Source organism: Aythya fuligula, chromosome 4 (genome assembly GCF_009819795.1).
Source record: "Aythya fuligula isolate bAytFul2 chromosome 4, bAytFul2.pri, whole genome shotgun sequence".
NCBI lineage: Eukaryota > Metazoa > Chordata > Aves > Anseriformes > Anatidae > Aythya > Aythya fuligula.
The window spans coordinates 24,904,513-24,931,862 of NC_045562.1; the positions used below are offsets into that span (position 1 = coordinate 24,904,513).

Sequence of the window (27,350 nt, forward strand, 5' to 3'; positions counted from 1 at the left end):
CCTGCACTGCTGGCTTCCCTGAGCACCGTAAAGACCTGGCAAGTGTAGAGAGGCCTCAAATGCTGGAGTAAAGTCTTGGCCTTTAACACACCATCAAGTGTGTTAAAAAACACAGTAAAATCCACATAAGCTCAGTAGTTTATTTTACAAGATAAAAAGGGGTAAGCACAGTATTTTTGAAAGTGGGATTTGGTCCTGGGGCTATTCTCCCCCATTACCAGAAGTCATTTAAGTTGTTTAAGGTGTTGAGGATTTTTTTCATTATTGTTTTGTTTTCTTTTTAAACTAGGCAATCATGTCTACAATTTAAGCAAAGTCATTACTTGGTCTTACATGCCTTGGTTTTTCCGCAACAAAACGCCTAGAGCCCGGCCATAACTGATGCAGGGAACATCTCTTTTTAGAAAAGGCACTGTAACTATCAAAGTATTATTAAAAATAAAGTCATCTTTTAAACCATTCTGAGAACATGTGTTGTGTGTTTCTGGGAACATTTTAAAGGATTTTAAGACCTGTTTGGATGGTAAACACAGAACACAACAGTGATGTTTGAAATAGTTTATCCCCCTCTGAGCGAGTATTAAAGTTCCAATGTGGACAGCCTTGTCAGAAAATGGTATTATTTAGATTGTACACAAAACAGATCAAAGCTTTGTAACTTCCTTGCATGTGTTGCCATTTTAGCAAAGAACAATCATGGGTGAGGAGAGGGAATTACCAACATAAGTTCTTACAGTGCTTAAATCATACATACAAGCAATAGAAGACATTAGATTCTGAAGATGTGAAGATTGTTTTCAAATGTAGTAACACGATTAGTTAAGTGTGAAGGGGAAAGTAATAAAAAACAGCAGAACCGCAGCCTCCCAGTCTTGAAAAGCAATCCAGAAACGTAAGCTAGGGTTTCTAGCCAGTTTCTGTTTGCAGGGAAGAAAACATATACCCCCCTACAAAGCCAAAGAAAAAGGTGGGACTTATGTGAAAATCATTGGAGTTTTCCCAGAAAATAAATTTTGGTTTTCTTCAAGTTATATGTATTAAAGTAAAATCCCCAAGCAAATTCAGACCTTAGAAAATATGTAGCCAAAATTCTTAAATAGTATGCATCTTTGTCAGATGTGATCTATTATGAAGCAAGTGGGAGAAACATGACAAAAGGCATTTTTCTGATGTACATGCATAACCCACGAGCTGTATGCATGCATCAAGCCATGACAGCAACCTACAGATTTTATGCATTACCAGCTGTTACAAATACTCACAGCATGCTCATTATTTCAAATCAGATGATTAAATAAGAGCTTTTGTTTCCAACATTACTTTTCAAAAATACCATAGCTAAATAAAGTTTTCACTGGAAACGAAGTCATACAATCCTTTTTCTCACCAAGCAAAACCATGTTATTCTGATGTACACCCTATTAACCACACAAGAGCAGGAGTGGAGAGGCAGCGGAAGGTAGCAAAACTATTTTAGTCAAGTAATCAGTTGCAGCAAACAGGTCTGATTAAACAAAGCAGCTGTCATGGTTAGCAATACGAAGATTTTCAGGCTTAAAAGTACATGCAAGTTTTAGTGGATCAATAGCTACTTAAGAAAAAAGAAACAGGTAAGTGATTTAGTGATTACCGATACGGTTCGGTTTTTGTCTTTCTTTTTTCCTTTTCTCGCTTGGTCAAGGGAACCCTCTTCCATAGCATACTCCAATCCCATGCTCCTCTAGCAAACCCATCTTCGTCACCACCCCCTTGCGGCACAATCTTATAAGTGTTGCCATCTATGACATCTATCAGTGGCACAGTGCATGTGGTTCTGCGGGGCGGCAGATGGTGGCAGGGAGGATGCGGTTATGTGCAGGGACCCGCGTGGGACACGTGTGCCAATCGTGGTTCACGGGAGAAGAGGGAGGAGGGAAGAAGGAAAGGCTTTAGACAGTTATTCATTACAATCCGTGACACGTAAACAGCTTTCTTTACCGATAAGGCTCAGTTTTATGTTTTCGTTTGGACTTTTCCTTGTGGCTTAACGGAATTCGTTTCCATAGCAAACTCCAGTCCCAGGCCCCTCTGGCAAAACCATCTTCATCCCCACCTTGTTGTGGCTCGATGGAATAATCATTCCCATCTATGTAATCTATTAGAGGTACAGTACATGTAGTTCTGAAACGTTTATAGAAGGGAAAGAAAGAGCAAGATACAATTTAAGAAGAGTAAGAGTAATCTGTCTAATCTGAAATTTACACCATCAATTATTAATCTCCTCATCGAGTAGTTTATATGAAAAGTCACTCGTAAACATTATTTGCAAAAGGAGGCCTCATTAGAAAAAAGAGAGAGTCTTTTCTTTATGTTGTTTTAAGACATTCTGGAAGCAGGAAAGTTCAGTCTAAAATGCTAATACATCAATTCATTTACAGTTTTTCCTGCATGTGTTCTTCTTGACATTGGTCTTCTAAGAAAGCATTGCTGGAGGCAACAGAGGAGCCTTTAGAAAGCTAAAACTCTCACAGTATTATTATCTTCTATAATTTCTATTCATATTAGATCTTAGCTGCCAATAAGTACGATAAACATTTTACTAGTGTAAATATGGATGTTCACTCTTCTGCCCAACTGTGCTGCAAATCCAGCCTTTAAGGATAAAAAATATGTTATTGGTGCTCTTTTAGCAATGGCCTGCAAAGAATTTTTCTTTTTTAATTTGCAATGTGCTCCTCATTATGATCTGTCATATACAGCATTTGACAAGGAAAAGACATCATGTTATTCTCCCCAAATTCTCCCAGTGACCAAACTGCAATCTTATTTTCTTCTTAGAGCTCTTCCATCTTTTTAAGACAAATCCCGTATGAGACTGGAAAAACACGTGGGGGAGGCAACAAGCAGCTATAATGCCATGCTCTTCCCTTGGGTGCTGAGGGACCAGCACGCTGTGCCCAGGGGAGAGCGCTTGGATGGAGGCTGCAGAGCTGCCAGCACCTCCTGCATATGCATCCTCTGCAGGCAGTGCCGGAGGAGCCTCTGCAGCTGCCTCCTCCTCCCACCTCTATGGCACGTAAAACAGTAATGCACACTCAGTGGAAGCATGCGAGCGTTTTTAACCTCTATCTAGTTATCAAACTCTTGAGATCACAGGGGCTTTAAGTCCCTGTTAAATCAGAACTCTTACCATTACTGCTCTGACCCCAAATCACGATTTTGTTTATTTATAATAAACACTTTGCTTAATCAGGGTCCTTACTTGGCTACAACAGAACACGTTTGTAACTGTCCCTCAGATCACTGCAAAAGACAAGAGTTGTTTGATATTTAATCTACAACAAGCACAACATTCAGTATACCAATTGAAATAAACTATCTGGAAATTTACTTGGATATTTTCCTTCCTCCTTACGTAGCTTTTTTGCTGGGAGTTGATAAAACCTTGATTCAGCAAATATTGATGTAGCTTGAAATAGATATATATTGATATAGATATACAACTTATTGATTTGAATTTGAAAAGCATGGATTGTTACTCTGACTTTTCCTTCCTAAGAGGCCAGGCACTGGAAATCATAGTAGAACATTACCTGTCCTTGGATATAGGAGCTATAAGTGGCGCATACCAATTAATTCCCACCTCACAATGGGCATCAAGGTAAACCAAAACCTTCAAAAGAGAAAAACAAGGAAGCAGATGTACAGTCACTTTTATCTCTATACAGGGTATCACAAAGATTTAATTAACTTTATTTTACATTGCCATACTTTGATATTAGAGGCAGAAAAATGAAGCTTAAAAGGAGTAAAATTAAAAATATATAAGACTTATTTGTGAGCTGGTTCCTACCTGTCCAAGTTTAGCCTTTTGGGCTCCAATGCTTCTAGCTTGGATTAAACCTTCTCTCCTCTCATTTCGAAATACCTTCACCAGGCCGTTCCACTGTTTAATGTAGTCATCTAGTCTTTCCTTTAAGTGTGCTATAAAATAACAAAGAAAAAAATATTTGGGTGAAGTTTAGTAATAATCAGTTTTGTATTCCCAAATCCATCTCTACTTAATACTTACAGACACAGAGGATTTACAGAATCTTGAATTCAACTACTTGTGCTGCTGTTCACAAACACTAAACCTGAAGGGATCAAGCCTTGGAGGTCTCTGGCTTTGTGGCACAAGTTCATCTTTTAAAATCACATTTAAAGAAAAATCAGGTGAAGCTGTCCACACCACAGGGGAGCTGGGTGAAAAATTATCAGTCACTTTAATATATCAAGGAGTGACTTTCAAGTCTTCATGTATATTTCAACCACATAGACCAACAGAGAATTTTCTAAATTTCAGCTTATGACCTTTCCTCACCAGATGTCACATATACAGTAGAAAGCATAACTTTTCAGTTTAACATTTTTCTTCACTGACTTTCTTTTTGACATACAAAACTGTGTGTCAGCCTATGAAATCTGGAAACCTGAGACAAAAGCCCACCATACTCAAGTCATTCCCCTCCCTCATCTAGATCTCTCCCCACTTGTGGTGGTGGTGGTGTTTTCAATTAAAATAATACAAGGAATAATTGGAGGGCCAAAACTGCAGTGGATGAGCTGTAGCTCTTCATACTGATGATCACGCTACAAACCTACAGAATGAAAAAAGTACAGGAACACTTTAGCCAAAGGGACTTGGTCAGTAAAGGGATGAGTTAACAGATAATCAATCAATCAAATTTGGCTATACTTGAATGCTTACAGATCTGGATTTGCACATTGAGCTTTGCCAAACTAATCTGGAAACCACATTCCTACCACACAAATTGAAAGAAGGATGATAGTGTTGCATAATATTTTCGCACAGCTGATTCTGTTGAGAAAATTCAGAAAGGCAGAAGGGCTGGCAGTCAGGCGCTTGCAGTTTGAGGCTACACTAATTTAACTATTGCTGTTCATTTGAAATCTATTTTTGTACTGAAAGGCTGGAAAGAATGGCCTCCAGCTCCAGGATCTCCCAGAGGGGACCCAAAAGGAGCCACCTAAGCTAGAGCAGAGGCACCCACAGCAGGTCTACACTTGGAGGGTCAGGCAGGTAACATGTCTGGGCTGACCTAAGAGCATGCTGCCATGAAGAATAGCAGGTCTTTCTCCTCCTCTACTGCTTCTGGCTCCTCTGGGAGCATATCCTACACCTAGCACCAGTGCTGAACCTTGGGGCCACACAAGCCATTTGTCTGGCAGAAATCAGCCTGAAAAGTATTTTTTTGCTGGGTAAGGTGGCTCTGTTTTCTGTTTGGGCAAACACCAGACGTGGCATGGCCAGGAGAATGGGAACGTATCCATCAAGGTGCTTCAGCTACAGCATTGTCTGCACCTTGAATTGAAATGACTAGAGTCTGGAGTTTGCTGCACCTTACATTTTAGTACATTTTCTGTTCTTAACAAAAGTATTCAAAAAATGTCAAGTTTAAACAGAAGCTACATATAAATAATTGAAATATGAATGTTTATTTGTTAAAAGTGAAGTTTCCAAACTTTAAAATTCAGCAGTTCTACCAAAGACCAGAAAATATTCCAAACCAGTAATCGTTTAATACTGGTAGAATTCCTCCTCTTCAACTTTATTAAAAAAAAAAAAAAAAAAAAAAAAGTTTTCTCAAGTGAAAGTTTTATGTAACCTCTTCTCCTTTCCCACACACATTTACAATGTCTTCTGTAAACCCTTGTGCATTAGAAAAACTTTGAGAGTATATAAATATCAAACTAGAGAAAGAACAATTTTATCACTTACGCTCTATAGAATAACATGCCATGTATTATATATAGAATATGTGATATGAAAGCTGTTATATACACTTTTAAAGGCTAAATTCAAGAGAGTTATGAGGTCATCCTGAAATGGTACTATGAGAATCTCTATATCACACCATCATTTATTCTGAAAATACCAAATACATGCTACAGAAGGACTGTCAGGAATGTTTCAGAGTTTTTAAACCCTGAAGTTATTTCCAGCTCTCCTGCCTGTGAATCCAAATGTTTTAGTTATCAAATGTTCAACTATGTAAGGTTCACAGGGAGCTGTAAAAACCTGTAATATTGATTGTGTAAAGCTTTTCTACAGCATAAGTCTCAGGACTTTGCAGTCCATTATCTGAAACTGTGCCTGGGCTAGCAGCAAGTGCTATTTCCCACAGGAAAACTGAATTTTCCCGCTTTCCCATACTATAAGGACTTGGCTTTGCAAGGCTGCGTGACAGTAGCGTATAAAAACCTGATCCTTTTACAGTTAGAAATACTGTTTGGCCAGTATTAAATGTCACTCACCTAAAAGGTGTATTTATGATATCTGTCAACAGCCTCAAAGTATTTTATTTTCTGTTTGAAAACATCTGCTTTACCCCCCTCCCCCCCCCCCCGAAGTACTACAACCACCAATCTGGTCTTCCCTTGTTTGGGTGGTTCTCCCATGTCTCAGTGCATGATTACAGCATGAATCAATGCTTTTAAAAAACACGTCTTTTCTCCAAAAGGCATTAGGCGCTGCAGATTACAACGTAGGGTGGGGAGGAGGAGAGCTCTGTTTTATTTCCTTGGCACATGGATGTCATTTCAAGAACTAGAGAAACAGTACCAGAAGCCCTCCCTCAAGCTCCCAGTGCCCTGTGCTGTAACGCTGCTGGTGCAGAGCTCTCAGTTTGAATACGGGTACTCATTCACGCTTCAGTTCCCCCCCTACCCCGTGAGCACTATTAAGCAAGCTAATAAAAACTCTGTTACCTGTCTGTGCTCATTATTTCCCATTTTTGTTATTGTAGGGGATGCTGCATCAGACAGCCATAAAGAAAAAACACATAAATGCAAAATACAGACAAATCCTTTAAACGCTACTGCGAACACTGCCATGTTCGTAGTTACTCTTTTTACGTGCATCGGCTACAAAAGGCAGATGCATCACTGAGATTTTGACCTGCATTCTTCAGAAAGAAATACTGCTGATATGTAAATGTGTAGCTAGTTGCTGCAGACATACCCACAACTGCACTTGCAGAGAGCTGCAGGAAAGCGTACTTTAAGAGCCCTCGCTGCCCTTCCAGACCAGCTGCATTCTCTGCACAGCTAATGCTAGCAGCAAAATAGTTTTGATCTGTACAAGAAACTCTGAAGCAGAGAATATATAGGCAGCAGTGTGGCCACACCAACAGCGTGGTAGCTCTGCAATGATTTTTCAGTTCTAGTACACATGAGTGCAGGGTTTTTCATTGAAAATATCGGAACTAGCATAATTCAATTAGCTTGGCATCATCTTCCTGTTACTGTTCTCTCTGTGTTTGGCAAATAAAAAAAAAGCTGGATCTGAATTCAGCACATCTCTCCGTGCAGCTCAACTGTTTGCAGAAGAGATGACGGAAGGAAGGCAGTGTCAAACAGCAAACAGACTGCTCCCAGCTGACTTTATACAAAGAACTCAAATGAAAATAACATTTTCCAAGTGTTGCAACTGTTTCTCCCTGTAAGGTATGTAAGGAAAGGCAGACACGAAGCAAGTGGCCTGAAAGCAGGAGGGGAAGGAGAAAGTCCTGAACTTCAATCGGCACCACCTCTGTTCTGGCCGAAGAAGAAAAAGCCCTGAGCAGCTCTGCTATGGGGAAGGGTGTTTGTGTTTTGCAGCTCTCCTAACAACTGGAGATCTCTTTAGGCAGCTTGGCACACTGCGCGGGCTGTACTAGCTCGTGCTTTTCTCTGGGGAGAAAGAAGTAGAGCAAGATTCTCCTCCCTCAGCCACTTTTTTCATCTAGAATGCAATTTGAATTATTGAAATTAAGTTAATTATGTTTACCAAGTAATAGCCTAAAGCACTTTAATGAATTGTTATAGGGAAATAGTGCAGTTGCAGCAAGGTGTTCAGAGTAATTCCAGTCCCTGCTTGTTTTCGAGTCGCTTGCACATGAGAACATTTCATCTTGTGCTTGCTTTACTCAATTTTCTAACCTAAAGTTATTTGGGAAAATGAAGTGTGGGAAAAATGAAGACAAGGGTCTGCTGGTGTTAGTTCTAGGCTAGCTGTATCTGCTAGCCATGCTTATGTGAGCAAAGAGCATAAGTTCTGCGTTCGAAAACAAATTTCTTGAAAAACACTACCTTTATTTAATAATAATCAGGTACTGGAAACTGTAGTACCAGTTATGCCAAACTCATTCTGTAAATTACATATATATAGCATGGAGTCAGCTATGACTCGTGCAACCCAAACACTGAACCCAATCATTAGTAAAAGCCTGCTAATATTTCTAGAGACCATCAGCATTGTAGTTACTTTATGCTGCTCACTCGGGCAGCCCTTTAATGGCTCTGAAGGAAAGCTGTGATCCCAGCCGAAAAGGAAACACACAGTACATGTCTGCTGACTGAATTATTAAAATTATATCCCTTAGGAGAGAAGATATTTTTGTTTTACAGCGTGTGTGTATATCTAAGCCAAATTCTCAAAGGCTGTAAAGGATACGGGAGACTATAATGTAACATTCAGTATCTTTATTAGACTAAGCCAGATGTAGTCAAGTTTACAATACTTTTCCTCTCCTGTAAAAACAAACAGAAAATGATACCTACCCACGGGTACGAAGTAAAAATTAGTATGCATTAATTATCTTTAATAGCAACTTATACTCAAAAAAGTCAATCCCAACTGCATGATGATTTCAAACGTAGGGTTTATAGCGGGCAGAACAGCAGAAAACAACTCCTGCTGTGAGGCTGGAGCTGGGACAAGCCCAGATCACTTGATAAAAGGGAGAGCCTCAGCACAGAGTCATCAGCTTTCTATGCCACTGCCCAATTCAGCTATTGCACACAGAGGGCAAAGGGAGTGTATCCTACGCTCCTGACCAGCTCAAACTTGCTCATACTCCTAAAAGCCTACCCTGGCTCATCACCATCATCTAAAAGAAATTGTCATTGTATACCCTCAAAGTTTTGACAAAATGATGGATTAGCCCTGCTGAGAAACTGCCCCACAAAATCAGAGCCATATAGCATTATACAACATGCAAAGAGCAAAGATTTGAAACCATGATTTTTTGCAGTGGTAAAGCTATTGAAGACATTCTCTTTTCATCTCAGATTTTCATTTCCTACAAATCTTACCAAAACTACCAAAAGTTTTTTTTTGTTTTGTTTTGTTTTGTTTTTGTCTCACCATCATCTTGATCCCTGAATGTTTTGCTGGTTTTATGGATTTATTCCCACAAACCTGTGGGCAAGGCAGATGTGCTATTATTGCCATGCTAATAGCAGACAAGGGAAAAAGAAATCAAATAATTTGGCTGAAAGGAGAAAGTCAGAGGCAGTAACTGATGTCTAAACACTCTCAGTTACAAGAATACATTTCTTGTATATCTAAAATGTTCTTATTTATGCCACTACTCTTTTTCTCTGTCTACTTGTATTGAAGAACTACATTAGAATAATATCTCGCAAAATTTGACTTTTTTTTTAAAACAAATATCAAAATAGTACATTAAGTTTAACATTAAGTTTAAAAACAGAGTGATTTTGTCTATATCAATCATGTTATATTTGAATCTCTCCCATACTGCTTTCAGTTCTCTGGATTCAGCCTTGACTTGTATTAGCCCTGAAGACACTACTATTAAAGGAAAAACGTCAATGTATGTTTATATCTGTAAGAATCACACATAAATACATACTATAAACCAAGACCAGACATACATCACAAAGGAAGAGAAAAATTTCTGGACTTTTGAAAACATTGATATGCAGGTCTCAAATATAGGGAGAAGTCAACATGCACTTAAAAAGATTTTAAAAAATAAAAAGATAGTGAAAATGAATCAGAATAATTCAATAACCTTAGACACATTTTTATTACATTTAAAAAAAAAAAAAAAAAAAAAAAAAAAAAAGGGAATCTGGATTCCTCTACAGAATAAGAAAATAAATTATTTATAATAAACTTAACTCAAGCTCCTTCAATACACTTAAAACTATTTATTTTCACAAGAGTGGACAGAGGTACCAGTTCTTCCAACTTTCTCCTACATACATCTCCACAGCTGTAGAAGGGAACCTAACACGAAAAGGATCACCACCTTTATGAAAGCAGTTCACTGGAAAAGAGTTTTCCCTTCACTGAAAACTGAAATGACTGTGAAGAATTAACTTATTTTTCCTGCAGAGTCAACTCAGTCCATGTCAGGTAATAAATCAAAAGAAACCTATTTTTAAAGCAATGAATTTTCCTTTTCTGCAAGCAGTGTGTTAATATTGCCAACGTACCTTTGTTGCTGAAATCATCAATCAGCACAATTTCTGCCAAGTATTTCCTTGGTGTTCTCTTAATCACACTGTGAACTGTCCTCATGAGTGTGGACCATCCTTCGTTATGGAAGACAATGACGACACTGGAGGTGAGCAGGTTTTCATCGTAATGCCAGAATTTGCACCTGTAAAAGGATTTCCTTGTGTTAGTTTTATCAGTGATTTACTGAACTGCTTGATCATCTTTCCACACATGAAATCTTCACTGAGGGTGATCTTCTAGATGAATCAGGACACAAAACATCATACAGCTCAAGCAGCACATTACAGAGGTATGATGCCCAAATAACAGCCTGCTTTGGCCAAATTTGTGCAACAGTAAGTATATTTTGAACAGATACAAAAATTGTGCCAAAAACTCAGAGTAGTGATAAATTAAGCACTGAAATTAAACACTGTCCACTTAATTTTAGATAAAGATAAAGAATTTATGGCTTATTTGAGAGTTATGCCTATTTAAAATTTTCTAATAAATGCTAGCACAATAATAAAATGCAAATATTGATTAAAATAAATAGTTTCTATCCCCACAAATGCACTGGGTGGATATTCAAGCAACAGGTTCAGTCAAACATATATCTGACTCTATCTTTCTTATTTATTTTCATTTTTCTTATGTCTTGGCCAACACCAAAAAAGAGTGACATCAGAAACATGACTGGTTCCTATGTTCATTCCTACTAAGTTTTTCAAATGAACCATCTGTACCAGTAAAACTGTGCCGCAAAAAGCACTTCTGCATCCATTTAAAACATTCTGCATTTCAATTTCACTGTGTTGTCTAACTATAAGGAAAAAGTGCAACCCATCCTTGTCCCTCCCTTCAGCAAGATTGCCCATATCCACACAAGACAGCATTAGACTTTCTGACTGTGTATTCCCTAAACATCACTGCCTTTGAATCCTGTTCCGGCTGCTGAAATTATACAGGCAGCAGCCTATATCACAAGAACTGAAGACAACACTCTGGGCAAAGGACATGCAAGTGAATGAACATAATGGCATAATCATCCTTTTACTTTTTCCACTCATTACATTTTTCCCTCCACATACTACATAGTTTTCCCACACAAAGTGTCTGGAAGAACTCATGTCTTTTTTTCCTGAGGGATTACAGATGATTTAGTGGCAAGCAACACAAGTATTTCAGCCACACTTTTCAACATTCATTAAATCACATTTATCAACAATGCATTTATTTTGCAATTGTCGTGTTCGCTTCCCCAGCTGCAGCCCTAAATGAGACTATTCAGTCTCCCTAATTACAACCAGTCCAGGTATTTCTATACCTTGAAGTTTTCCTACCTGATCACCAGTCCCCTTTTCCAAATGCAATATACCTCCTATCACAGAATCCAGAGATGCAGACCCAGATTTCAGTGGGCAGAAGACAAGTAAAGCAAGCAAAGTCTCTACTAGAGCGAATCTGACTTTTTCCAAAGATACCCATTTATGTATTAAGAAATTATTTTTTACAAATGAAAACTTTGAAACTTATGGATGCACAAACCTACATAGTTTTATTCCCCAATATACATTAAAAAGCTTATTAAATGCAAAGAAACATTCCTTTGTTTGGAAAGAAATTACCTTTTTCACCAGAAATCACCAGGTTTTCTGAAACTAAATTAAGAGACACATGGAAAGGACTCATCTAACTGGTCTATAGATATTTAAACAACATTTCTTTGGTCAAGAAGGAATTATTTCATTTATTGCCTGGTAACAGCATTGATGCATAGTCCTCACCCACCAGAAGAAAGAAAACTGAGGCTGATAGAAAAACTATCCATTTTGTTCCTGAGGGAAATGAAAATTACTGAATCAAATCACTCTGCAGCTAAGAGCTATCTGATCAGGTCTTTCCTCCCTTATTCAGGCTTGATGTAAGCAATCTCTACAACAGCATAATCTCTAGAAGTACGGTTTAATGTCTAAAAGCCTCCCTCTCGATTGTTTTTATGCCTGAAGTACCTGCAGCTCATCGTATTTATAAGGTACCAATACACAGGTGCTAGACTTACTTTTTTTTTTTTTTTATATGGATCAGGCCATTAATGCTTTTCTTCCACAAACTCCTCTCAGAGATTTCAGCTGATTACAAGTCACAATACTTCAATCTCTAGCACAAGAATTTAAGTTGTCGACAACTTATTTAGCTATTTGTAGAGATAAAATGGAGAGGCTAACTAGGTGTGTTAAGTCAGCTGTTTAAAGAAAGGTTTTCTGTTACACGTTTAACAGCAGGTTAATAACAGAACATTAATAACAGATACTGCCTTGAAGAAGAAGGCAGTATCTGGTGCTGCTGCCTGACATCTTTGGAAGTTTTCATTGGAAACTTTTGCTTTCCAATTAAAAAGACAGACAGCCATGACATTTCAGACTGCCTTCAACAAACAAAACAAACAAAGCAAATGCTGCAACAAACCAAAATCTTGTGTGTGCTTATTTCTTCCACTTTCTGTAGTGTAAGCAAATAATATAGGAACAAAATGGTTAAAGGCATAAGAATGAAAGACAGTAATTTAGCATATTTAAAAAACAAACCTATTACAAAAATTGAATTGAACACCACATCTGTGAGCAATTTATAAGCTTTTTTGATCTGTATTTAATATATTTTTAAAACATAAAAGCAGAGGTCTAGGGTTTTTTTCTACCAACCCAACTTAATCTCCCCAAATCTCTCAGCACATTTTACTTAAACTTAAAAAATCACGTGTTGCTAAATATACCATTTGTAAGCCGTAAAAACACTGCACTTATACTTCTAAATCACACTTCTAATTTTTTGCAGGGACTTGATTTCACTTACTAGACAGGCAACATACCGACTCATCAAGCCCCTGAACGTAACAGACTGCAGTAATTTGCACACACAATCTTTTCTCTTACCTTGCATTGGGAATTACCTTGAATTGGGAATTAGTTGTTGCTTTAGATATAAGCGGTTAATGTATATTTTAATCTCTCAGGCAATTTTCCCAAGAAACGTGATTGCTGTTCAATTATTTGAGTGGCAAAACCCCAAATCCTCTGCTCTCGTATGTCCAGTCCCACAGCGAAGGGAGCTGGGGAGAATCTCTTTGTGGAGCAGCAGTGACATCCAGTGGTTAGCAAACCAAACACCAACCAACCATGTATGACGCACTTTCCCCGTGTTTGAAGCTGGATTTTACAGTTCTAGTTTACCTGTGAATTTCAGACACCAGGAAGGGGAAGTTAAAAGCCTACACTTACAAGCTAATATTTCTGTTTTAAAAGATAGGGGCAAGTTGGTATAGGCGCCAATGCAGCTTTTAAAATCGGGCACGGGGCAGATTCAAAGTACAAGCAGATCTGTGACAAAGAGGATCTAAGTAGGTTCAGGCCCTAGCTTCCTCCTCTGAGTGCTCTGTCCTGCCCACGTGCTGCTCAGAGCAGCCTCTGTCCTGCATGGTGTCTGTTCAGACGAGGCCTGCAGGACAACTGTGGCGATAAGCTGCGAACCAGGATAGCAAACATCAGCTCACCTGCAAAAAATATTTTGAATTCTTACTGGTAGACCTGGGATGACACCACACTGCAGTAGATCTGTAGGAGTGAGACCAGAGCATCCTTAAGCTAGCACTGCCACTAGACACTTCACTTTGTCTGACCCCAGTAAAGAGCTCTGGCATGGAGCAAGATGAGGCAGAAGCATACACATCCATTAAGGACTGGCAACACTGTTCCTCAGTAACGTTGCAGGGAGGAGCAGCTCTCTATGCTTCCTTTCTTGAGGGAGCTCATAGGTGAAGGGAATCAACACCTTCAGACCAGCCCACAAGTCAAAGCTTCCTGTCCCCAAGCAAGCACCAGTAGTACTGAGCAGAACCATGGGCTGACTAATTGCTGGAAGGAGAAGAAACCTTTTGAAAGATACAGCCATGACCTAATGGAGAAACAGAGTGAGTAATGTTTCTTCTGACCACCAGCCCATATACTTACCATACAAATTATTCCCGCTCCCTTCTCCATAGCTGCAGGGACACAGTACTACCCAGCATCCCTGCCCCTCCGCCACCTGCCTCAGCAGAGGACACCTTTTCTGGGGAACTCCTCCGTACAAGAAGTTGGAGATCTGGGCTGAAGCACCCTTTGGCTTGAGGAAATTTAGTGCTTAGTTCTCTCTTTATTGGCTTGCTCTTGCTGATGGCCCTTAGTTCCACAGAAGTGACCACATGTGGGTGCATGGCCCAAGGACTGGATGAATCCTACAGCCTCCCTGGCAGCAACCACCACAATCACAGACGTAGGCTCAAATTTCCTCAGTCTAAAAAAAAAAAAAAAAAAAGCCCAGGCTATTTGCTGCTTCTCCTGGAAGTGTACTCCAACCACCAAGCAAAAAATACAAGCAGCAAATGATGACAGCACCCTGACAGCAATTTAAGAGTTAGTCTCAATCAGATAGCTACTTAAAGGATAATTTGAGATCTTGAGCTAACTGAATTTCCTGTTATCCTGAATTCCTCACTTTCCTAGCAAGCAAGCATCTCAAATCCAGAGAAAAGCAAGCATGTGGCCACAGCCAGCTCTCCTCCCTGTTACTGTCAAGCTCAGGTCAGCTGCTTAAATTGCACCTGTGTGTACCAAAGGCACACTGGGCCCCAATCTGGCTGTTTCTAATTTCACAGCACCGTGCCTGTGTGCTCAGCCCAGAAGGCAGCAGCACAGGTTTCTCCAGGGCAGCACTGCTGTAACCGCCCAAGGAGACAACTCCTACAACACTCGAGTCAGTTCTGTTTCTGCTGAGCCCCGAGTGAGTGAAGAGATGAAGGTCTCAATTTAGCATTTGTATTAACACATTAACCTGAAATTGTGATTAACATTAAAGTTCTAATCTCTCTTTTGAATGAATATAAAATACAATTTAAAATTACGAACAGCTTTAAGTTGCATTTCATGTTGAAAAATGCATATGATTCACAGTGATATCAATAATCACCAACTGCTAATTGTTTGATAATGCATGCATTTGTTTCTTTGAGCAGCTCTAGCACTAGCAGAGCCTTAGAGGAAGTCAGGAGCTGTTGCCATTTGCAGCTTCCTTTTCTCATAAGCCCCATTCTTATCTTATAAGGACACAGGCGCTCAGCAGACAGCAGGCTGTTTACATAGTTTAATTCTGAATTCGGGGCTGCACGCTGTTTTAAATCATCAATTTATTATGACTACTGCAGTAAACTGCATCTACCCCCTAGGAAGATGGATGAGAGCTTCTTTCACAAAGCACCTTCCAACAGTTTACTCATCTATACAGCTGCCAACACCAAGGTCCTCACTGAGCCCTGCTGCTTGAGTGCCTGCAAGTCTGAAACATCAATGCCTCTGTCTGGCACAGAGAGAAGCAGATTACAGAACTCTGCATTCATTTGCTAAGGTATAACTAAGTAAATCTATTGTTAACTTTGTATTTATTACCTATGAATCATTACAGGATATTTTTATACATTATCAGCATGAATATAAACTTTTAATAGATAACTCACAAAACAGGGGTTCCAGGAAAGAAGTGAACAGACAACCCAGGAAGGACAGTTTGCTCAGCTGGGTATTTTTCTTTTTGCCTTCAGCAGGCAGTAGCAAAACTGCTCTTACACGCTATTTAACAGCTTAAACCTATGCCAAAGCAGCATTTCCTATTTTTATAATAGCTACAGGCTTTGTCTGCTTCCATTCCTGAAGCAGCCTGCAAAGCTATATGACTGAATTTAGTTGCCCATTCCCCTGGAAGCACAAGCTGCACTTCCGAGCTATCTCTTAGAGCACCACGACCCAAATTCAAGACAAGGTTTGTAGAGACCCAACATTACTGCTAATAGGAAAGTCAAAAGAATAAACCTTGCTTTTCTTTTTTTTTTTTTTTTTTTTTTTTTTTTTTTTTTTTTTTTTTTTAAATCACAAGAATCTTGCCCATGGTCTTACTTTCACTGAAAAAGTTTAAGCAATAAACATGCTGGTGCAGGAGAGCCAGAGGCCAGAAACAAATTCCCTCCCCCAGGGGAGGCTGCCTTGCAGACATAGGGAGCCAAATCCTTTCCCCCACAGCTCCTGTTTTGTGTTGTGCCCAAAGCTGTCCTCAGCCTGTTCTTCCTGTGATATGAGACAGATCATTTTCACCTTCCAAGTTAGAGCCGCTGGGTTTTATGGCATTGTAGCTCTGCAGATACAACATTTAAAATACGTTCTTGGTTTAAAATAGTATTATAAAATGTATAATAAAAATAATACATTTATAATTATACAATAAAATATAATTATACAATAATAATTAAAATAGTATTATAAAATATAAAATGTATTTCCTCACATTTCTCAAGTCCTCTGCAGAACAGCACACTACCACAGAGAGAAGGCAGACAGGGCAAACTGATCACTAGACACCTGAAGACAATGTTCCTGTGGGTCAGTTACACAAAAGCTGTTCTTCTGCCCTATACTTTGCTCTCCCCTCTGCAGCAGCTAGCACAGTTTTGTCAGAAAATACTGCAAAGAAGCTACAACTCCCTGTATATGGTAATTCTCATCATTTCTCTGCTTGAGCTTGCACTGCTTTAGGAAATTGCAGCTTGATGCATTTGCCAACACATGGCTTAAAAGAATGCAGTCTGTGACAGGTGTTTCCTAATATAATTAACTAAACAGCGAGAAGAAGCTTGTGGCTCAGTCCCAAGGAAATACGTTATTTCTGCCATGTCTTGCTCATCAGATATCAAAACCCCCATGTTCCTGTCTGGGCTCAGTTGGGCTGAATTATAACTTATATCACACCAGTTTATTTAAATGCTTTAACATGAAATTCTGATGAGCAGGAACAAGACAGAGCATAAGCAGTTCAATTATTATTTCAGCTTTGCATTCATAGTACAACTCCTTTGACAGAGAGTGCTTCCTCCATTTGCCCCAAAATGTTTATGATCCAAGGCTGCACTTGGATGGTTACATAAACAGCTGCACAAAACCTCTCATCCTTTCCTCCGCTTCCTCCTCCAAACTCAAGGCAGAATTTGAATATGTACCAGGTATATATGCTGTACACCATATATGTATGCTATGCATATGTATTTATTTGAATAAGAGGTTCTGTTCAGAGCTCAGTCTTCTCACTTAGATGTATACGCACACAGAAGTAACAGACAACACACCTGGTGCTTCTGTCAACTTCTTTGTGCTCTTAGGGTGAGCTATTTCTCTGCTGAAACCTAATACTTGAAATGCTAGTAGCTGGCATTGAAGAAACACTGGATCCATCCTTACTCTAGTTTTCACCATTGGGACCTGTTAACAAAATGTTAACAGAAAATACTTATTTCTGCTTAAGTACAAGTGAAATTCATCTTTCCTGACCACAAGGAGATGCTCTGACAATACATCCCCAACTGCATTTTAAACACCATTTCCCCCTCCCCCCCCAGTAACTTTGCCAAGAGTAAGGCAGCTGGTGCACGGCCACAGACACACTGTCCTTCTTCACTTAGTCTGATCACCAGTGTTCACCTGATTCTCAGCAAGGCACACCAAGGTTTATGTTCATACTGCAAAACTAGTTTTCTTGGCCACCGAAGAGTTACAGTAGACTATGTAACGCCTGAAGAAAAGATTGTTCCCAAGGTACCATGTGAAATGAGACCAAGTCCCTAATGCTCCATTTCCACTGACACTGATACCAACAGTAATTACTGAAAGCTTATTTCATATAACAGTATCAAATATGTAATTTGCACAGTGCTATAATTAAGCTACTAATCACATTCCTGAAGAAAGCAGGCTCTACTCCAGAGCTTTTCTATTCAATCAGCTTAGCTATGACAAGATTCACTGGACAGCTAAGCATTATAAAAGATATTAAATTCATGTTATTCACCCAGAGTAAAAAGGCCATCCATTTCTAACGAGCAGCCAAGATTCATTTGCCCTATCATGTGCCTTGAGTAATTGTTTATAACTAAAGATTTTGTTATTTTTTCAACTCAAGTAAGCTCTAAAAACGTGCTATAGAATTTGATATTTTTAACAGCACTGGGACCAGCTAAAGCGTCCAAGGCATCATCATCAAACTAGGGTAGGAAACTGTCTTTACTAAATAACAGTTTTGTTTTAATAACATACAGCTTGTTATGAGAGAATTCTTATGTTAACTCAAGGCTTTATTTTTGGAAAGAATTCCCTCCTCTGCTTATACCAAAAATAATAGTAAAAAAAAATAAAATGATAGTATGAACGCCTTCCAAAACTACATTTATGATTTTACAACCAAGTCAATTCTTATTCACTTTGTTATGACCATCAAAAAAACATTTTATAAAATGTTGGGAGTTGCAAAAACAGTTGTCCAAAAACACATTTCTGTACACCCAGAGCACGGTACTCAAGCAAGGAAGAGTTACTTTTTGATTTTTTTTCAACAACTTATCACCATTTCTTTTTGATGTAAAAAGATGATCCAGGACAACAGATCCAATTATTCAAGTATGGGGTTTATGGCCCAGGAGGCATGCCCTGTAAGAGGCAATAACGTCATTAAAAAGGAAAGTAAATTTGGATAATCCATGGAAGGAAAAAACACTTTAAAATATTTATTTTGCTACAATCAGACTGACAGATGAGTGTGGGTAATGCACTTGAGATTCTGGCTCACAGTGGTGAAGAGACAGCAGTTATCTGTTATAATACTGAAATAAAAATTCAGTAAGAGATTAATTTGTCTCATATCATAAACATTCACAAAGAGTCATAATGCTTTCTCTCCCAGTCAAACTACTCAGGGTAAAATTCCTGTAGCATTTGTCAAAAGAGGCTGTCAAAAAAATCAAGCATAAATAGAATCATAAGACTAAAACCCTCTGGGTCAGTAATAATAATTTGTAAGCAAGTCTTCTATGGGTAGGATAACAACAGCATATCAAGTCTGAGCAAAGCATGTTGAGCAGGGATCCTTTCTTACAGACAACACAGTTAATTATGCTGGCATAAAGTCTGATCAACAGTAAGAACATCCCTGGCTTTAGGGCTCCAAAGTAACCTAAGTTAGTTAACAGGGAGTTTCACAGAGCATCACTTGCAATATAGTTCAAGAGAGTGCTTCTTGACCTAAATCTTAACCCAAAGTGCAATGAGCTTGACATCAGCCCAGCTGAGCTCTCCATATAAGAGAATGGGAGGTGTTGTTCTGCTGTGGAAATGAACTTGATAAAGAAAAACCTGCATTGCTTCTCAGGGTTTCTGAGAGAAAAACTGCTATGAGAGACTGCTGCAACTAGCACGTCGCAGACACATTTCTTGTAGAAGCACTGAATGCAGGTTCTTTGGAACAACTAAAATTGTCTCAGGATCGTATAACCAGGCAAACCTCTTGAAATGAGCAACACACCATACAGCATCTTCTCAGAGCTCCACATTTTACTCAGTGGTTTTGTCCATAAGGCAGTTTTCTCTCCTTTGACTCTCTTTCACAATGAATCCACTGTTTAAATGTTTCCCAACATCTGCCAGAAGAAGCTCATCATTTCAGGTGTTACAAGTTTGCCAAAAGGGCCTAGCTCTCTGAGGACAATCTCCTCAAGAGGAATAGCCCATTCCTACAGGAATGGTACAGCAGAAAGCCCACCTGGCTAGCCCAGGAGCTTCTGATAGAGCTCGGATGCAAAAAGCAAGAGTAGGGAAAGTAGGGCCTGACTGCCTAGAAGGAGTACAGAGAAAAAATGCTCAAGCACATGCAGAGAGGAAGAAGAAAAGGCAAAACTCTGGTGGAGTTGAGATCGGTGAAATGGTAAGAGCAATGAGAAGGGCTTACAGACAAGAGGAAGACTAGACTAAATTTTTGTCATAGATTAACTTTATCCAGGGAAGATTGCCTTCTCCAAAATGAACCAGATACAGATTACCAGAACTTAAATGGGATCTTCTAGCATGAAGACAAGGGAAGCCATCGATACCACCAGGGGGAAGTACCAGCTGTCCAAGTGGGATTCAGACAGGCACCAGCATGTGCACAGAGGAATCATAGCACTTGACAGCACAGAAAGCACAGGCAAGAGACTTCCACTGCCTCAGGGCACACAATAAATACAAACTGTGCTCCAGAGCATACAGTTTTAGGTATCATTAGTGTTTCCAGGGGACAGAACATCAGAAAACCCACAAGTGAAAAAGCACGATACGAGTCCTCAGCACAAAATACACCTGTTTGGGAGCCCTGTTCTAATTATGGGCACAACGTGCTGAGTGTTCAATGCCAAATAAGTGTCCTTGTTAACACCTCCTCTTGAAAAGGGGAGCTGTAAAGGGGAGCTTTTTCAACGACACTATACTAGAAGCCCAGAATATTTACCACTAATCATAATAAATAAATAAAAGTCTAGCAAGGAACTACAAAAGGCAGCATGAATAAAAACGAGATGCTGCTAGCAGTGAGAATGACATTCTTTAAATAAACTGGGTGGTATCTAAAATGAAAACAGAAATGAGCACTAATCACTAATTCAGGCAAACTGAATGTAAGTAATAAGATAGATGGAGGGGAAAAAAAAAAAAAAAAAAAAAAAAAAAAAAAAAGCTTGGGAAATTGCTTACTTCAGTATGAAAGCTGCTATTGGATTTTTTTTTTTTTTTCAAACACAAGTAGGATGCCCGCCAGAAAGTCTGGTGGTCTGATAAATGCTCAGAATGAAAAGAGACCACTTCAGAAGCAAGAAAACTTAATTAAATATTTCCACTGAACTCTTTAACAGTGACCAACATCAGATATCCATGGAAAAAAAAAGGTCAAGTATACAGTGATACTTCCCAGTACATGCTCCTATCTTCAGCTACCCAAAGCTTACAGACTTTGTAATTTGGAAATAACAGATGATATCTGTAGGATAGCTTTTACTGGATTTTTTTTCCTCTGAATAACCTAATTGTTTTTTTTGTTTGTTTGTTTGTTTTTTTTTGGTTAAACACAGTATTTCCAGAAGAATGCAACATAAACTGATTAACTATCATGGTGTATAACTACTGCTGACACCAGCCTTCATTTCAAGCAAACAGAAGTAGGAAAATCTGACACCATTTTTTACAAAAGGGCCCTGGGGATCTAAAGAATAGCTGACTACTAAGTCCGACTCCAGTGATGAATAGAAGCTAATAATAAAGAACCAAATTAGTAAGTCATAGGCACAGCTTTTGTGGAAGAAATCCATGCTGCAGAAACATATTACAATCTTTTAAAGGAATCAAAAAAATATGTGAACACAAGTGAGTCTGCTAAATAGAGTAACTGAACTTCCAAAGTCTTTGACAAGGATCTTTGGTTTCTTTTCAAGCAAAGCTCTTCAGCAAAGTACATCAGGATAAGACAGAAGATCCTTTTAGATTAATAACTGCTTAAGGAGGAGGAATGAACACTGAAGAGAATTTGCGACTGTAGCAGCCTAAGCATCTGTGCTGGGATCCAAGCTGTCTACCTCCTCTTCCAGGTCATTACTGGGCAATAAAAAAGAAACAAACTTTGGCAGTCTCAATTGAAATGACTATAAAAAGCTGCAGAAGAATTCAAGGACACTATCCAGGCAATGAACTGGAAGGAGAGCCCACTACAAGTGCAAGTGAGTGCACACACAGTGTAAGAAACAGACACAGTGCACACAGCACTCAGAGACGGTCTCCGAACTTGTTTTTGCTACTTGAAACCTTGGAGCCAAATACGGACAGCTCTTTGAGCATTTTAGCACACATACTGTTTACTTCAGCCTGGAAAAAGACTTTCTCTCAGGATGTACTGAATTCTAGAAGTTCAAAGATACTTAAAAGACAAGTCAGAGCACTGAAAAGGGTCCACAAAGTATGACGATCCTGTTGCAATTTTTGGCTCAAGAAGCCCTTGCCCACCGGTTTCCAGCAATGGAAGTTACTCCATTATTGTATGTTTTCTCTCACGCATATGTTATTACACAGAGAAGATAGATCTTTGGTCAAACCCAGAACATTTGGATTTGTTATTATTATTATTTTTTTAAACACTGGACAGGTGGTTTTTAAACACTGGATGGGGTGCTGGAAACAAAATTCTCTTCAGATTTTTTTTTTTTTTTGAGAGGACGCACCTTGTACCTAACAAAATTTATCCCCAGCCTACATCCATTTTCTATTTCCCTAGCATGGTGTGTTTATCTTGAATCTAAAATCATCCAGAAACTTTATCATTTTGTTTTTATTTAGCTTTATCTCTGTGCACACTCCTGATCACAAAAATACCCTGGGAGTAAATTAATTAATTACTGTATTCCCTAAAGCTAACATTAGTTTAACTAGAGTTCTGCTAGGAAGCAGAACAAAAGGTAAAACTGAATAAAGGCTCTTTAAAAGGCTTTGCCTATTAGAATTAAAAATAAAATCAAAACAACAACTTGGTAAAAAAAAAAAAAAAAACACCAAGTTTTTAAAAAAAAAGTTTTCTTCCAGCAACCGTACAGAGGTTTTGGACAGGGTCTGCTCAGCCTGCCCCCATTTCTTTGCAACCAGAAGTAAAATGGAATACAAGTATTGCTCCACCTAAACCCAGCTTATGGTTCCCTTGGCCCTCCCGCAGAGTGCTGAAAGGCTGAAGTGAGATGATTTGAAATTTTGTACACAGATATTTCAGCATCCCCATACATTCCTGGTTTCATTTAACCGAACCTGTGACTTTCATGCCAACAGAAGTGTTTGCCTTCAACCTCAAAACAGCCTGGTTACAATACACCAGGCAGGAATACACAGTACTAGCCAAAGGAACATTTTCCGATGTACCTGACAAACCATATCAACACGCCATCCAATATTATTTCTCTCTACAGGGGGCAGCAAGAGGCTTTTTATGGCAGCTGAGACAGCCCACAGTCCCCAGCAAAGTTCCTGCTGAATCAATAACAGCAGCTGGCAAATCACCTTGGCCACGTATGTGCTTGACTCGAAAGACAAATCTGACCGTAGCAGGACTGAATCCCCCTTCACAGACATTTCTTCCCTCTTCCCCTTTCAGCAGGGTCGAGCCTCAAGGCTTCATGGCTTTTAAGCTGAGAGACTCAGCTCTTGCAGTGCTATTTCACTCCTGCCAACACCACCTGGGGAAGCACTTGGCGTACTTCCCTGAACCAATCTGAGTGCTGAGGGTAACACTGAAGAATTTTTATGCCTCAAGGAAAAGGCAGAGGTGAGGCCTACCTGGATTTGAACATCTCAGAATGTATAACTCTGTCTTTGCCTGAAATATCTTCCTCAATTAGCAATGCTGGCAACCAAAAAAAAGGATGATTATACTGTTCTTCAGTAGGATTATGCTGAATGTTGACCGGCCTTACCAACTAAAATGACCTTCTAAAGAGATCAGTAGGATGAAAAGGGGAAGGAAAATAAATGGGAAAATAATTCATCCAACAGGCCATCTGCTACCTTTTGCTACATTTCTTCCCAGTAGCAGGGGGATGAGCAGGAAAAAAAATAGGATATCTGAAAGCAGCCCCAGCCAATCCTACATTGCTTTCCCTCTCTTCTGCCTTTCCCAGGAAACACATTGAAGCAATAAACATTTAAACTATTCAGAATAATTGCAAGCGTCCTGGGTATTCATTATACAAAATAATTTATATCAAGTTGCCTGAAAGATGTGTTTTGTTAACATTTTTTGTGCTGTTCTGTATGCTTGCATAGGATATTAAACAGTAAAACCTAACTTTGATTTGATCTGCTGGCTTTGACCTCCATGGTAGACTTATCTGCAGGTGAACTTGGAGGAAACTCTTTTAAATTTCTGATCTGATTGTGGCTGTCTTTTCTATTCCTCAAAGCATTTAAGTCTTCTTAGGGAATTTCTGTCTTTAGAGTAGTAGTAAAGATAAACTCTGAGATTACAGGTGGGGAACTACTTGGCAGATATGTAGTCTCTCTGATGCTTTCCACCTTGGGGAAAAATGGACAGAACGAAGTCATGGAGCTCGGCTGCCAAAGATAGGGTCAGTAGCCTAGGCTGAGGCAGCCTGGTCCCACCTTCACAGGACATGTCATAGGACATGCTGCCATTTCTGCTCAGCTGTGTGGGCAGAGCAGAGAACAAAGAAAGGAGCATGCTCCCACCTCTGTCCTCCCACTCTCCTGAGGAAGGCAGGGCCAAAATGAACCCTGCTAACACAAACTCTTGACTCTGAGCAGCTTCACTCTGCTCAGTTCACCACCACACCTAGTGGGGAAACTATTTTTCTTTCCAAGTGTCTGTAGTCCTGTTGCCTCTTACAAAAAGGGCCTCAGTGGCTGCCAACACCACAACAAAAGCAGCAATGCTTAGGGAACGGCCACCTGGAAGGAAATGCTGGCCCAAACAGGTTACCTGGAGCATTTCCTCCCCTTCAAAAAATCTCTTCAGCACAGAGGCCCAACTGCTGACTGCAGTGATGAAATAAAATTAAAGTGAACCTCAAGATAGTGAACCTTTCCCTGCCACTAGCAGCTGACAGACTCGTTTTTCTCCTCCAGCTTCAGGCAGGTGGAAACCTTTAGTAAGTCACCCAGGGAACATGGCATGAAGAAAGAGAGGCGCTGTAATCTATGCACTTCAGTCATTTTAACAAATGCACAGCAGGCAGTAAATTCACGCAGCAGTGCTTGCACAAGCATGAGTCAGGCTCACAGCTGGCCAGCTGTCTCCCACCTCACAGCATGGAAAAACACCGTTTTTATGAAAGGCCACGGTACAGTCCCAGTGAGCAACCAGTGACCAACCAAACAGATCAGCTGCCGCAGCTGGAAGCGTGCAATGTCGAGGTGGGCACCAAACCCCGAGACTGGCAGAGCCCCCCCTCTCTGCTGGGGAGGAGAGGAGAGAGAAAACAGGCAATACATCATTTTGTACCTAAATTCACACACCCTCCTGTCCAACGTAAAAAAGCTAATCCCAGGCAGGTTATTATTATTTTTTTTTCCCTAAGATTAGTTCCTTCTTTATGATAAATGCAGTAAGAAGTGTAGGTAGAAGATTAATCTGCTGTCAGCTCCAAAATCCAAACTCCAGTATGGCAGATCTATACTCTTGTTAATGCAGGTAACTAAGCAGTTATTTAAAGGGAACAATATTACTTCGTGTTCTCTCTTTTTTTTTTCTTTTTTTTTTTTTAAGCATTGGCATGAAATCATAACTAAATAAAACATACTATAGGAACTTACATATGAAATAATAATTAAAAAAAGCATTCTTAAAAGCAAATCTTAAGAAGTTATGGACTATAAAGAGAACACACCACAAGGAAGACTGACTGGACATGGAACATCTAAACATATGCAATTAGACTGGATGACTTCAGAGACAAATCAATATAGATTAAGTGTTCGTGAAAGGAATAATTGGAACAGCATTAAGAATAACATATGGAAACATTTGGTACAGTACAGCACATTTGCCTGTCAGGACAAGAAGTCTCAAGTACTTGGCCTAATTAATAATATTATTTTAAGCATCAATTAAGATCCATGGAAAGAAAATAATTAAACCTCATAAAAACAGAACTAAAAGAAAACAAAAAGTTTGCTTACTCTTCTTGACGCAAGTCATTAACGCTCCGATCTAGTGAAATCATATCACTTGCCACCATATTAAACCCAAATTCTTTAATGCTGGCTTGAATGGATTCTTTGTAATCTGGTCCTAAAACATATGGCTTCGCTTCCTCTCCAGGGCCACCAACAACTCCGTGAGGCTCAGGCTCTTTGGGTTCAAAATTACCAAGGACTCCAGGTCGTAAAACAGGATCTCGGTATACAAATGTCTGAGGCTTAAATGTGAGATACTGCCTCTGGATGACATTTTGCTGATTGTTATCACCACCACCATGCTGATTTAGTTCATTTTTGGCCTTATTTTTCCTTCGAATGGATTCCAAGTCCACTTCCACACCTTCAACATGAGGCCAAGGTACCACAGGTTTGAACTTCTCATTTCCCAGTCCACGTTCTCCTTTGTTTGGTATGGGTCTGTTGGCTTCTTTGTCATCCTATATATACACAGAGAAACAGCAGGAGATCAAATAAATGTATCACTTTTATTTATCCTTTCTCTCTCCCCTCCCCCCCAAATCCAGTACCTTGGGCACTGAGAATTGATATTAAATGTATGTTATAAGCAAGAATGGAGAAATCTCTGTTCATTCAGGGCCTGAATGAACACTTGTCATTAAAGCTAGCAGTTGCTGGAGAGCATCACTGGACAGTGTCCACACTTACCTGAGCAAGTAGTCCTGGAAAGGGCCTAATGTTCACACCCCAAAAATTGTTCAGCAATTTTACAGCATCCTCCCAGAGAAACGCAAAATTCACACTGAGATTTCGAAACCTTCTTGGCATTTTCAGTGATCAGGAAGGTCCATGGGGGTAGGACAAGGGTGATTTTGAAAGAAACTTGGCAGAAAGGCTCTGAGTGGCTTTTTGTGAAGTCCCTGGAGTACAACAGCCCCACCCATGAACACGCTCTAAAAAAAAAAAAGTCACTGCTTTCCCTAGTACTTCCGTCCAATGGGACAATGGGGAAACATTGCTGAAAGTTCAGATTTCCTGGTAAAATTATCTATTTGTAAAAGTGATAGATGCTCTCTGTGGAATTCAGTGTCACCTAAAAACACATGCATTTTAGCAACATCTCACTATCTGTTCACAAATACAGGATCAAAATAAAATAATAATAATAAAAATCAGAAGAATGTCACTTATTCAAACCTGTTAAGAGGAAGGTATAAGTCCAAAGATCAGGCTACTGAGACACCTGTCCAGTCATACTCTGAAAACACCCAGTATCTCTGGACAGCCTCTTTCAGTGCTTTACCAGTGCCTCAGTGAAGATATTTATTTCTTCTCATACCCAATTAGAAATTTCTTGTTGTTTCTTGGAATGATTGCCTCCTGTCCTTTCAGTGTTGACCCCTGAGAGGACTTTATTTCCATTTTCTCTGTAACCTCAATTTTGAGGGTGAAAGGCTGTAATTAAGTTCTCCATTAGACTTCTCCAGGCAAAA

The 27,350-nt window shown here is 39.4% G+C and overlaps 1 protein-coding gene across 2 annotated transcripts in view; it reads right to left on the reverse strand.

The window, feature by feature from the left end:
• GALNT7 (polypeptide N-acetylgalactosaminyltransferase 7) overlaps positions 1–27,350 on the reverse strand; it is a 69,540-nt gene that overhangs the window by 11,795 nt on the left and 30,395 nt on the right. Inside the window, exons 2-6 of one of the 2 annotated variants that reach the window (XM_032186449.1) lie at positions 25,879–26,336; positions 10,270–10,436; positions 3,833–3,963; positions 3,573–3,652; positions 1,631–1,813 (exon numbers count right to left, since the gene is read on the reverse strand). In XM_032186449.1, coding sequence (XP_032042340.1) covers positions 1,631–1,813; positions 3,573–3,652; positions 3,833–3,963; positions 10,270–10,436; positions 25,879–26,336 — 1,019 coding nt within the window. Of the gene's footprint in view, positions 1–1,630; positions 1,814–1,977; positions 2,161–3,572; positions 3,653–3,832; positions 3,964–10,269; positions 10,437–25,878; positions 26,337–27,350 lie in introns of both variants that reach the window. The other variant, XM_032186448.1, reaches the window with a different exon arrangement.